The 13,580-nt window shown below is 40.8% G+C and overlaps 1 protein-coding gene across 1 annotated transcript in view; it reads left to right on the plus strand.

Annotated features, from left to right (window-relative positions):
• The window catches only part of SCAI (suppressor of cancer cell invasion), a 28,184-nt gene that overhangs the window by 4,550 nt on the left and 10,054 nt on the right, over positions 1–13,580 (plus strand). The window contains exons 2-10 of the mRNA XM_009892285.1: positions 3,121–3,216; positions 3,840–3,926; positions 4,503–4,601; positions 5,933–6,029; positions 7,452–7,550; positions 8,644–8,796; positions 9,616–9,717; positions 10,194–10,295; positions 11,889–11,967. Coding sequence (XP_009890587.1) covers positions 3,121–3,216; positions 3,840–3,926; positions 4,503–4,601; positions 5,933–6,029; positions 7,452–7,550; positions 8,644–8,796; positions 9,616–9,717; positions 10,194–10,295; positions 11,889–11,967 — 914 coding nt within the window. The remainder of the gene's footprint in view (positions 1–3,120; positions 3,217–3,839; positions 3,927–4,502; positions 4,602–5,932; positions 6,030–7,451; positions 7,551–8,643; positions 8,797–9,615; positions 9,718–10,193; positions 10,296–11,888; positions 11,968–13,580) is intronic.

Genomic DNA, 13,580 nt, shown 5'->3' on the forward strand with positions numbered 1-13,580 from the left:
AGGGATATATGCATAAGCATGATCAGCAAATAGTTACTGCGCATTTCTTAATTTGTGCACATACCTACTTCTCGATGTTTGAGAGAAGGTGGCTGTGTTTTCTTGTTTCCTTGTGTTAGACCTTCGCTCAGATGTCCTCAGCAACTTGGCCTTGAAAACCCAAGTTACTGTTGGTAGGGTTTTTTGAGTCAACTTGCTAATTCAGTCATTCTTGAAATTAGTGCCAGGGAACTTTGGTTTTATTTATTTATTTTAAATTATAAATTTTAGTGTTGTTTTGTATTTGTATTCACTTTTTTTTTAACATTGAAACTTGTGAATGTGCTAATTAAATTTAACACTACCTCGTGCTGTATCAAAGCTGGCAATATATCTTAGGCATGTATTTGGACAGTTTCTTAACTTCTTTTGTTTAGCTAAAACGTTTACATCTATTACAACAATAGAAAGTGGCAAATCCTTTGTTGCAGTAAATGCTTTAAACTTGCATGTGTTTGTATCAAGCTATATTTGGGTGAAGATGTCGGTGCCCTGAAGCACATGTTTATACTCCTGTTTACCCCTCACTGCACCAAAGTATGTTCCAAGGTGTTGTGCAGCCAATTGCAAGTTCGAGAGGATTTTCTTTTTTCTTTTCTAAAATGCTGCTGAGGTTCCTTACCATCTTTGCAGAGTCGCAGCAGCAAGTACTGGAATGGTTTTCCAGGCTGGTAAGAATCAGAGCTGATAAGGGATTCATTTTACGTGTAGTAACTAAGCTAGGTCCCTTCAAGCTGTGTGGGAAGTACAGTTGGCTGATGAGCGAAGAAATATTAATTTCCTTTTCTACCTAGGGTGCTGTTAAAGCAATTACAGTTAGTAGAAACGCGCCAGTACGTGGCTCTGGAAATTGCAGTGTGCTGCTTTGCTTGTCTTGCTCCTCCAGAGGACGCGGCACAGATTCCAAAAGGTGGGGTTTCCCTCAGTCTCGACCTCCCAGGAGTGGAAGTGGAATATGCCGCTTTTCTGTGTCCGTCTGGGTGTTGGATGGTACGTTAACCAGCACAGTGATTTGAAAGAGCATGCCCTGAAGAAATCATTCTTGAGTCAAACACCAGATTATGCCGTCCTGAAAAAGCTGTTCCACTTGTAGAGTTGTATACCTCCCTTGAATCAGCTCTGTATAGATTGGTAAGCAGCAAGTGCTCAGTGAGACTGAGGGGTTTTGGTCTTCTCTGTTGGATTTGTTCCAAGACTTAAGTCACTCCCAGGTGACGGTCTTCTGTTAGGATTGAGAGCACAACCCTTTAAAGCTAAAATCCTTAGGACTACACCATGATTATGGGGTGGAGCGAAATATATCCCAGCGTGGAAATCGAGTGGAGGGATGAATGCAGAACTGAACTGGGTTGACTAACTCGCCTTACAGCACTGGAGACAGACATGAAAAAAACCGGAGGGTCTCAGGTTCTGACGTATCACCAACTATGAGGCAGAGGGTGACAAATGTTGTGGTGATGATGTAACCTGACCCAGTGAATGCTGGCGGCGAGCATCCACATGCGTGCTTGACCTGGTGACATTTGGATGGCTGATTTATGTATGATGTTATAGGGTCTGTTTCTGAAACACGGTGAACAGCCTCATCCATTTAAAAAATATTATTTCCTTAATGAGTAGCAGGAAATACTGTCAGTCTAAATGAACTAATTTTGATTAGATTATTCTACTTGCTCTTGGGTAGGTTGTTTGTTTTACTATGATATTTTAAGAGTCCAAGTTAGCTTTCTGTGCATATAACCATAAAATTACTTATCTTCTAGCAAGATAGTAAGATGTTTTCAATCACCTGTTGAAAAATGCATGTAGGAACACATGTTCCTGTTAGAGTGGTTATTTGTAGGCCTGTTCTGATGCTGTTGAGAACCTGTTAACATTGAGGAACCTTGATAAAGGCATGTTTACAGGAGTTAGCATGGATTCCTTTTTGTCCTTTAGACTGTATTTGTCCATAAATACCAATGTTTTTTGCACACATCCAATCACTTGACTCATATTAACGTAATCCCGGAGAGCACTGCTTCCACCCACTGCTATTCTGTGTGTTGGAGTAACCATTCCAGAATCCCAGGCACAACTGGAGAGAACAGCTCATGTGGACAGTGTGTTGTATGTTCTTAATAAATACCGTATAAATACACTCTAAATGTATCATATGTTTCACAACTAACTTAAAAGAGAATGTCTACCTGCATAACTCGTGGAAGCTGTTGCACAGGACCCATCTTGTTGAATCTTTTGGGGAGGGAGAGTCAACCTTTTGTAAGGGATCTGTGCAGGGGGACTGTCAGTCTGCAGCTGGACGAGCGCTCTCGGGTAGGACGTTAAGGATTGCGGATGTTGGCTGGCAATAGAATAACTAGAATAACTCTGCTGTTCTTTGAATAAGCAATTGAATTACGGTTCTTGCATTTGAGGGCCTAGGTATTGTCTTAGTAGGAAATGTTTTACTTCAAAAAATTATGGTTAAGCTGCGCACCTTCGGTTTGATGTTGTAGTGTCGTGTTTTTTGTGCGTGTGGAAGCTGCAGAGCTCAGGCAGTTTGAGACACTGGCTGTCTGTTGTCCCCAAATAGTAATTAAATGTAGGCAATCGCTTGGAAGATCTGCAAAATGCATGGGACCTTTATTAACACTGATAACTTTAATCCTCTTGCATTTGAGGAGTGACTAGAGAATTCGTCTGGAAGTAGGAAGCAGTAATTAGGAGACAGCACCGAAGAATTTTTTCCTCCCCCCAATACATGCTTTCTCATATATATGCATATGCAGTCTTTTCTTCTATATATGTTAACTGAATATGCTGTCTGGGTTGTGGCATGTTTTTAGGGATACTATGGTCAGATCTCAATACGTGTACTTCCTAAAAGCTAAACGGGACTTCCTTGCAGGTGCCAGTAACAACGGGGTTTGAGAAACCACATGAATTGTGGTTCTTGTAGTTCTGGGTGCAGGCAGAGTTGTAAAGCATTTCAAGTCAATTCTGAACAAAGCTATTCTGACATTGACACAAATACGCTGCTGCCACGCTGGGCTGACCGGAATCTACTCTGTAACTCCACGTTTGTCACTTCTGTTGCAGGGATTTACCTCAGTACGGGCAAAAGCAGTGGCAATCCTATTTCGGGCGAACATTTGACGTTTACACCAAACTCTGGAAGTTTCAACAGCAACATCGGTAAGGGGATGTTGTAGGCAAACGTGTTCTGTGGATTTAAGTGCAACTTTAATCTCTGCTACGCCTGGGGGCCCCAGCGGAGATTGAGATTTCACTGTTATTCAAGCATGCAGGGAGGGAATAGTCACTTCCTGGAGCGCGCACAGTCTGATGAATTAAAATGTTGAAGCGTTTTGAGTGTGACTTCTTTAACAAAACCTTTTGCTGTACTTGAGCGCATGTTGCTGTAATATATTACTAAGGAGAAGCTGGGATGATGGCTTCTGCAGTGCAGAACCCATCTGGAATGGTGTGAAGCGTTTTGCTGCAGCGTGGGCTCCGATCTTTCACACCTTACATTGGCTGCGTAGTCTGAGTGTTCTCCTGGGAAGTTGTGACCTTTTGTTGTTGTATTTTGTGCAACATACTTATGTCTAGCTCTTGCAAGTTTATGCAAGAGAAATGGTCCTTGTTCTGGTGTGTGTATGCAGCGCCGTTGGCTCTGTGAGGGACTGGGACTGGGAATGCCACACCAGTAATGAAAGCTGAATTTGGTCCTGCAGTGGCTCTTTGTCTTGTCTGGTGTGATGTTCTGAGAAATTCTGGAATGCCTTTTAATCTCTCTTTTCTCTCTTGTGAAATAGACAAGTATTGGACAATCGGTATGGGTTGAAGCGGTGGCAAATTGGGGAAATTGCTTCCAAGATTGGGCAGCTCTATTACCATTATTAGTAAGTAAGCACAGAAAAGGATTCAGTAGGGGAATGCAGTGTTAGTGGCAGCTTCATGCCAAACGTCTGGATACTCAGTCAGGAGAAATCAATGTATCAGTTGAGTCATGATGCCTGTTTCAGAATGAGAAGGCCCTTGGGATTGCATGGGGGTGCTGCAGAGAAAGGCACCTGTGAGCCCCATACCACGTTGCTGGTCGTGTTGATACTGCCAAAGGACTTATCTCCTGCCTCAAAGGTGTCTCGGAGTCTTCCATGCGTGCTGCATTTGACTCTTGTGCAAAAATGTGATTTACAAGTTTGGGAGCTTAATGTTCCTTTAAACTCTTGAATTAACCTGTCACCTGCACATATGGGTACAAGATGGGCAGATTCGATTGTTAATCTGAAATGGAATCCAAGCTCTGAAATCTGTCTTCCCAGCAGGCACAAAGGATGACAGTCTGGCTTTCATATGATGTTACTTGAGGAGGGAGTCTTGCCATTGATGCACAAGATGGCTGAGGGGGCAGGAAGGAAGGGTTTGGCATGGATTTCCGTCTGAAGCAATGAGCTAATCTAATTCTTCCTCTGCAGCTTGCGCACTTCAGAAACCAGCTATCTCAATGAAGCTTTCTCCTTCTATTCAGCAATTAGGCAGAGGTCATACTACTCCCAAGTCAACAAAGAAGACAGGTATGTCTGAATGAATGCCCTTGTTATTTCAAGACTAGAATGGTGTGTGAAAGCAGCAAATAACTATAAACTGTAGGAGAATAACTGGGATAAAATCAGTGTTGTTGAAGGAAGCTTCTTTTAATCCTCCTGCCATGATTAAAAACCTCAGTAAGAGGTTTTGCTGTATGACTGGAGGAATATTCTGTTACCTGGTCCTGGCTAGAAAGCTATTAGCCCCAAAGTTTTGTCATTTTGAGTCCTGAGCAGTATCAGTGCTGGGACCTAGTATGGTGTGGCTGGAAGATAGCTCTGGTGGGCTGAGGCTGAGGAACCTCTTTGATTCTCATCAGGCTTTTCAGGGGAGCATCAGTTAGTGTTGCAGTACAACAGCCCTCTGTAACCGACTGGGACAAGGTCCAAGAGCTTCGGGAGGCATAACATCTTCCTTTTAAGACGCTATAATGAGAAAGGTAAACTCAAAGCAGGGCTGTGTTGTGGCACTGCAGAACATGTGCTGCCTGCCAAGAACATAGACAGTTATAAATAAAAATAGCTAGAGAACTCAGTTCTGGATCCTGATCTTACATTCTAGCCACTAAACTTGGGTTCCCTCATTAAAGTTAAAGAAGAAAGGAGCTGAAGTCATCATCAAGATAAATGCAGAAGGTTAGTTAGGGAGTTTCCTGCCAGCCATTCAGGGATGTCTGGACTTAAACTAATTGCACATCTCTAGTCTTGCTGATGTCTAAATGCACCTGTGTGCCACAAAAAAGATGAAAGTTTCCCTGTTGTGTCCTGATACCTGTTGATCCTATTATCTTCTCTCTTAAAAATCTCTCAGTTTCAGTCTGAGTGCATGAACTGTTTCAGACAAGGTAGGATTGACCAAGCATGTTTCTAGATGTTGTCAGAAGATTTTAGAAATGGATGAGTAATTATGGGCTATGTGGACTTGCAGATCTCTAAGTTGTCGCAGGTGGGTGAACTCTGAGCCAGCTGTGATTATCGTGCGATGCAGAGGGGTCAGATAGTGCCCATGAACTGCCAAAGGCTTGCAGAGCCCGTGACTATATCTGGCTCCCATGACTGTTCTCCTGTAAAGAGACTGTGAGGAAGGGGGAGGCTGTGGCTTTCTTGATGTATATTTTATGTCCCTGTACTCAATTTTAAATAAACCTCTAAGCAGCCAGGTAGCTATTCATCTCCACATGGATTCAGTTAGAACTCTTAGTGTGTGGAGCGTTCAGCCTTGCTCTGGTCTTAAGCTCCTCCTCTCCCTTACCCCTGTTGACTCCCTGTGTTCTATTTAATCTCAGATTTGGCTGTGGTGTTTTTGTTGTTGTGTTTAGGCCTGAATTAGTGGTGAAGAAGCTGCGTTACTATGCCAGGTTTATAGTGGTTTGTCTCTTGCTCAACAAAATGGATGTTGTGAAGGACCTTGTAAAGGTATGTTAAAATGAGATAGAGGGGCTAAGGGGTGGGAGGTTGCTGGTTATTCAGGGCTTTTCTCCTAATTAAGAAATCCATAATACAGTCTATTTCAGTTGAATTACCACTCAGTAGATCTATGATCTTAGCTGTTGCAGCAGCATAGGGGTTTTTTTTTGTATTTTTTTTTTCCCCCTCATTTAATTGGTTGTGCTGTTGGATGCCGCAGAAGGAAGGAATAATATGGCTAGAGCTATGGAAAGATTCAGTATGATGTGAACATTTGGCTAGAGAAGAACTTTATATAGCTAGTTAGGAATAAACTGTAAGATGCGTGTTAGTCATCTGAAAATGTGGGGGTCATCTCATAATTGAGTACATCTTCATTCCTGTAGTGGATTTAGGACATCGGTGCGATGTGCCCCAGCAAATCTTCATGACACACTGTTGCTTGGAAAGCCATTGTCTCCTGGCTTGATGTTGAGCTTATTTCTCTTCCCTTCCAAACTGCTGTCTTTCTGTCCCATGTTTAGAACACATGCTGAATACATTTTGCACCTTCCAGAGACCCATCAAAATTAAACCCTGCTAAATGACGTAGATATTACCATGAAATTGGAGTGGCTGGGTCTGCATGTGCGTCTGCTGTGGGAGTAAAGCACTGAGTGCCCATAAACACAGGTCTTTTGGTACCACAGAGTACAGGCCAATGTTGATCATTGCTTTTCTAGTATATCTGACATCTAACGAAGTGAGTATCTTCTGTGAATCAGACATGTGATAATGGCACTTGAAGCTCAAAGTATTTGATAGCATTGTTTGAACACCAGGTAAAAGTATTCCAATAGCTGCAGCCTAGACAGAGACATACCCTTTCACTACAACAAAGGAACAGCGTGCTTCCCCTGACAGCATATGCTTCCCAAACCCCTCTGACAACCTTGCTGCAAGCAGCTTCTGCTATTGACAGTTTTGTGTAGGTTGCATTACTGTCTTTGTGTCTAAGCTTACTTGAACTGCTAGCTTAGCTTAGTAGCAGCTAAAAAAGCCCTACCATTCACTTTCTCAATGTATTTAAAGTTACTCGTAAGCTGAAATTTGAGTCCTTGGTGTCCATAGCTTATGGTAATAACCAGTGACATAGCTGTATCTGAGTGGGATAGTTATACTTAACTCCAGATATTCTTTGCATTTGTACCTACTTAAAAGACACTTTGCATTGCCAAAACGCAGTGTAACGTTGGCATTCTGTCTCCTGAAAGAGCGCGTTTTGGCTGGCATGTTAGTCATAAGCGTTCTGCATATGTTCTCAAGTAATTTATTTTTTTTATTATTATTCTTAAAGGCCAGCACAGCTAACCAAATTGTAAAGTTACTGACCGCCTCTTCAGCTCTCAATTTAAGAAGTGACTATGTCTGTCTTTGAACTTTTTACATCAGGAGCTGTCAGATGAAATTGAAGACTATACTCATCGTTTTAATACTGAAGATCAGGTGGAGTGGAACCTGGTTCTTCAGGAAGTAGCAGCGTTTATTGAGGTGAGAATATCATTCCCTTTTAGTTGTTAGTTTAAAAGTAAAAGTTTCTGACTCCTTCACCAAAGTGCTCCTGTGTCACCACCTCTATGTGGTAAGCAGGTGTGCCACCTGTAGGGGCAGCACTCCTGTCCAATTTAACCATTGAACTCTGTTCACTGTAGTGTAACAGTGACAGCCGTTAAAGTGGCTGCAGAGTCAGACCTGGGCCTGTGACGTATTGGAGGCAGAAGCGTGAAGCTGAGATACACTTTACTGGTTTTGCTCTTGGTGCTCAGAAAATGCTGGAATTGAAAGCACAGCAGATACCACGGTCAATATTTTGGAGAGACTGGCAACTCTAGTCCTGTTGTTGTGGAAGCCAATCCAATTTGCTGATGTTTTGATTGTGTTTCAAAGTGTACTTTGTTGGAATACTGGCCTATTGCGCTGGCAGTGCATAAGCAGTATATAATGGAAAGTACGGTGTAAGCATGGCAGTGAACTGATAGGCTGTTAGCGTGGTTGTAATGTGACCAACTTCTGAAGTTTGTTAAAAGGAAAGCAGATTTTTTTTATTCTGTCAAATGAGAGTGTTCTACTTTCCTCCTTTTGTACAAGATGTCACTGTGTAACACAAGTGTTTATTTAAATACGGCCAGAATGGATGGCAGCATTATCGTTCCCTCATCTCCTTTTGCTGTTATTTCTAGGAAGGAAAGGCGACCTAAAATAGTGCAGGGTTCTTCTGTATTGTAGGCATGTTTAGTTTATTCTGCATGAATTTGTAAGGTTGTTGATGGCATTTGGTTCCTCAGGTATAGAAAAGGTGAAGCAGAGCTCATGTCATTTGAGGAACTATTTTTCTGTTTCCTGTACCTTCATGTGCTCGTACCATCTATTTGCTTGCAGTCCCTACGAGCTGTTGCTTTTCCGGGTGGTAAGGCATTCTGTAGCCTGCATACAAATATACAAATATATGGATGGCAAATTAATTTTAAAAATCCTCCTCAGTTATGAAACATTTCCTGTAAGTGACAAGACCTTTGGACTTCTCTCTGACTGCAAATCTGTATGTTTTCTTGAATTCCTGATTTATTCTGGTTGCTTTTTTTAGGCAGACCCTGTCATGGTTTTAAATGATGACAACACCATTGTAATCACCTCTAACAGGCTTTCTGAAACAGGAGCTCCGTTGCTAGAGCAGGGAATGATAGTGGGACAGCTTGCTCTTGCAGATGCGCTGATTATTGGGAACTGCAATAACCAGGTAAAAGAAATTCCGGGGACTTGGGTTTGTGTCTTTGGAGTTCAGTGTCCTTCCCCCGTGACATCCCTTCTGATCATACAACAGAGATTCCAATAGAGGTGAACATTGAAATATTTTGGTTGTGATGTTTGCAGTGGCAGCAAGAAGAGGTTCTCTGAGGTAAGAGCTGAAAATGAAATGTTAGATATTAGACCTATGGTACTGACCTCTTGTTGCTTATATTCATGATGTCAATTTTCATATACTGGATTGTTCTTAAAATTGAAGTGTGCGAGGTCTCTGGGATGTGTCTAGAAAAAGTTGGACTTAGGCTTTGACAGGACATACTCCAGCTTGTTGCAACTTCAGTTGCAACAGGAAGGGGTTTTCAGAAGACAGTCAAGATCTTGTTCTTTAGATGATGATGATAGTGAAGTTGTACAGACTTCGTGACTTCTCTCTGAGCTCTTTTTTCAGGAAATAAGGAAGTTGTATCTAAACTACAGTTTGTGTATCTTTTTCAGATTTTGTCTAAATTCATAGTATGTAGCGGTTTTAGCACTTGATTTGTAAACACCCCAGAGAAGTCTGTAATTTGTGAAGTAGGGGTCTGCACTACAGTAACTGGTCTGCTAGAGCAGTAGTAAATAGACTTTGTCCTCTGTGAGCTCTTCTAAAAGTCATTCACAGGTCTTTAGAGATTCAAAGATGACACTGACAGGTCCCTGAGAGGCTGAAAGTTGTCTGTCTGGTATGCAGTGGAATCTCTTACCTGGATAATTCCAAAGAAATACTGTTTAATCTGTATCCGGCAGAATAAACTGTTTGACTCTCTTGCAGGTCAAGTTCAGTGAGTTAACAATTGATATGTTCCGAATGCTACAAGCACTTGAAAGGGAACCAATGAATTTAGCGTCACAAATGAACAAACCTGGAATGCAGGTAAGTTCCATTTCAGTGATAAACCTGGCAACAGATCATAACTGGGGATTTTTTGTTTGCTTATTTTGTTTTAAATGGTGTTCTCTCATTATTGTCACCGTGCAGAGCAGGTTAGTAAAGCTGGTGTAACTCTTGCTGGAAGTTAGTGAAGAGTAGCTCAAACCTGTGGAGTTTAAGCCAAGTAATGTCTCTTTTTTTTTTTTTTTCTTTTTACACCTTCTTTTTTTTTCTCCTTAGCAAACCTTCAATAGTAGAAGAAATAGCAGAAATGAGTATTTGGGCATCATTCACTAGACATTGTGCATCTTGCTTTACTATGTAGTAGGAAATGCAGCGTGGGTAGACCATTTGTGTGGGAAGTATGTTGAAGATGAACATTGTAATAAACAGAAATTTAGAGGGTTATGAAACTGCTTTGGTAATATACGATTGTTGGGGGTTTTTTTGTATTCTGTTTTGTTTGTTTTATTTAACAGGAGTCAACGGAGAAACCAGCCAGGCGGGAAAACCCCCATAAATATCTACTTTATAAACCAACTTTTAGCCAGCTATATACATTTTTAGCAGCATCATTTAAGGTTTGTGAAATTGATGAATTTATTTGCAATAGAAAAACAATCAGAATGGTATGTGACACTGAATAAAATGTGGTTGAGATAATGTTTTATACTTCAAGATAATGAAGACTTTTTGGCCTTCTTAAAATGTTCAATATGATCTTAAGAGAGGATGGAAATATTATAGATATGTGTAATTTGTCTAATAAAGGCAAATCTGTTGACTGCTGTTAAGGGAAGGAAAAAAGTTCATTTTAAGACAGAAACCCAGCTTGCTGTAATACAGCAGTTGTTGTATCACTGCTAAAATACAGCCATCTTCAAAGCGAAGCTTCAACAACTCCTGTGCAAGTGGTCTTAGTACTGGCTGTCCAGTGTCTAGAGCGGTGCGTGGCAGTACTATGGAAAGCCTTAAGTAACGTGATGTAATGTAATGGTTGCATATGATTTAATGTTATCCAGTAATTTTATTTGTGTGCGTGTAAATACGCATATATACAGACATTTATATTTTTATATATATATGTTTATTAATACATATATATATATATAATATAGGAAATATTTCTTGAAATAAGAGATCTGGAGAACAGAAAAATCTTAAGAGTATTCTTCTACTTCATGTTGTGCCAAACACACTCCAAAATCAGGGAAGTATGTCAAGAAACTGTTGCTCTTAAGCACTGTATAGCTGGTAGGTCTCCAGTCCTGTATCCCATTGGAATTGTATTTCTCTCCTGCACGTCCTGTATTTTTATCTGCCTGTCCTATGTTGTTACCACTTCTCTCTTCCATGGAAGTAGTCTATGCATTTGTAGACTTTAATACAGTTCCTGTGCTTAATTTAATAAAGTTGCTGAGTTAATTATGCTTAATGATGACTGTAAAAGTCAGCAACTTAGGATTTAATAGTAAAACCAGAATATGAATCCTATAAAGAACAAGTTTTGGTTTGTTCCAAGGAGCAACTGTAAAGAAACAGCTGGTGGGGTGAGGGAAGTGCATCCTTACTACTTAGAATTTTGGGTGCCTGTGTGCTCAGCCTTTTGCAGAAATTAAAAGCATCTGTTTCCTCATGCTGACAGCCCATTAGAAAGGTGGAAAATAGATTTCTTGTACAGGTTATACAGAAACCTGGCTGTGTTGTGCTTGTTGTCCAGCTGAGAAAGGTCAGGGGTAAGAGGCAGATGTTGCCGACTCGGGGGTGTTTGGAAACAAAGAACTTCCTCTGGGATCCTGAATGGTTTGGGAGTTAGGGCCTGCGTGGATCTTGGCAGCTTTTGGTTTCCATACCTTGGAACGCCTCAGATCTGGCTAGATAGTAGGAGAGTCTATGTGGAAGCAGATGCTTTTTTAGTGCTGTTTGAATCTCTAGTATCAGCCTAGAGGTCTGTGGGGAAAAAAAAAATGACCGTATCATCAGTTTACATTTTTTTCTGTGTCTATTTGAAGGGGCATATGTGGTGGGGAACGGTACATACACATGTGAAGGGAAGGCAGAAGCAGGAGCGGCGCAGTCTTAAATGACAATGTATTTATGAAGGGGATGATTGAATATTAAAATAAACTTATACATTTCTTCCCTTGCCACTCTTCTCTTTATTTGAATTTCAGGAGCTGCCTGCAAACAGTGTACTGCTGATTTACTTGTCTGCCACGGGCGTGTTTCCATCAGGTCGTTCGGATAGTGAAGGTACAATAAAGGAATGCTCCCTGTCATGAACAGGGCTTGAATTCTCTTTATGTTCCAGGACAAGTGACCAAGAAAGATGTCACAAAGCTCCTTTTTAAAAGACAAGTCAATTTTATTCTCCTGTCTACTCAGTAAGATAGCCTTTTTTTCCACAAACAATAGCTAATTCCCTGTGTTTTAATTAGTGTGCATTAACCTGAGACCTTTTCAAAGGACATACACAGTTTTTGATGCATCTGAAGCATTAAAAGCTTCACCAATTTTGAAGACCACATGGCTCAGTCGATGCATCAGTGCAAAGTTAATAAAATGGCTGAATGGCACTTTGTGATTCTTTCCGATCTCCAGTACTATGAGAACATATGGTCAGGAGATGGGTGGTAAAAGGGCTGAAGCGTCTGCAGGGACTGTTCTATTTGCACGCTTGTTAGCCTGACAATTCAAGCCCTTCTCATGATTTTTGACAATTCCCCTCACCTCATCCTCCTGTTCTTTGCAACCTAGCAGAATATTTGGATGCAGCTGCAATCTAAAACCTGAAAACTGGTTGGCTGAAGTAAACACAGTCAAAAGATCTGTTTATATAATTTAAGGGAAAAAAAAAAGTTTTTAACATCCTAAATATTGTACACGCCTCATCTGTTTGAGACTTGCATTCCTTTATACGATGCATGCCTTGTCCATCCCAATGCATGATTTATAGAGCACTCAAAATGTTAAAGGAAAAAAAATCCCTGTCAGCTTTGGATTGTGGCAGTGATTTTTTAAATGCTTTTAACATTTTACTTTTTGCTGCAACTTGGTGATAGGTTCTGACTAAACCGTGTTCTTTAAAGCCTGCGTTACGTCCACTTCACTGCATGTATTGTTTCAGCTTAATGCCTTACTGTAGAGGCATCCAGGCTCTGTCAGCTGGAGAGCTGCAGAGTCTGACTTCAGTTTTCATTAAACCAATCCCATTACAACTGCATTCCTTTAATAAGGTAGTGCGGTCTGCACAGACCCAGAAGTTCTACCTTATTAAAAGGGAGAGCAGCTGCAAGTTGCACTGTTTGTTGCCTGTAAGCCATTTGTGTTTGACAGATCACGTGAAACATTTGTAACGGTGCTAAATTAATGTATGTTCTGTTCCTAATTTTGTGTTCCCAGAGCTTCCCTTAAAATGGAAAGGTGTCTTTATGTATCCAAACCTGAAAAAATTGCATTTGGTGGCCAAATATGGTTCAACCAACTCTGCAAATGTAGAACAGAATGAGGAGATCCTGACACTTTATTTTACTTATTTATTTAATACTAACATTAGTGACATTTCGTACCCATATCAATGGCAGAAATATTTCCTGGTATCTCTAGCACTTTTGGGGAGGTTGTGGGGGGGATTTGATCTTTTTTATAGTCATTACTTTACTCTGCTCTCCATCAGACAGGCAGGTAGCTCAATTGTGCAAACTTCGCAGAATATTCGTTTAGCTTATCGTAGGAACGTATGTCCAGGCTGTGTGCATTTAAAAATTGTGAATTTTTTATTTGAAATCTTAAAAAATAAACCTTTTTTGCAGATTTGAAAGCTGGTTAAAACTGTTTTGTCCTTTCTAGAAGTACTGAAAAGCTAT

Source organism: Charadrius vociferus, unplaced genomic scaffold (assembly GCF_000708025.1).
Source record: "Charadrius vociferus isolate BGI_N301 unplaced genomic scaffold, ASM70802v2 scaffold549, whole genome shotgun sequence".
Classification (NCBI taxonomy): Eukaryota; Metazoa; Chordata; class Aves; order Charadriiformes; family Charadriidae; genus Charadrius; species Charadrius vociferus.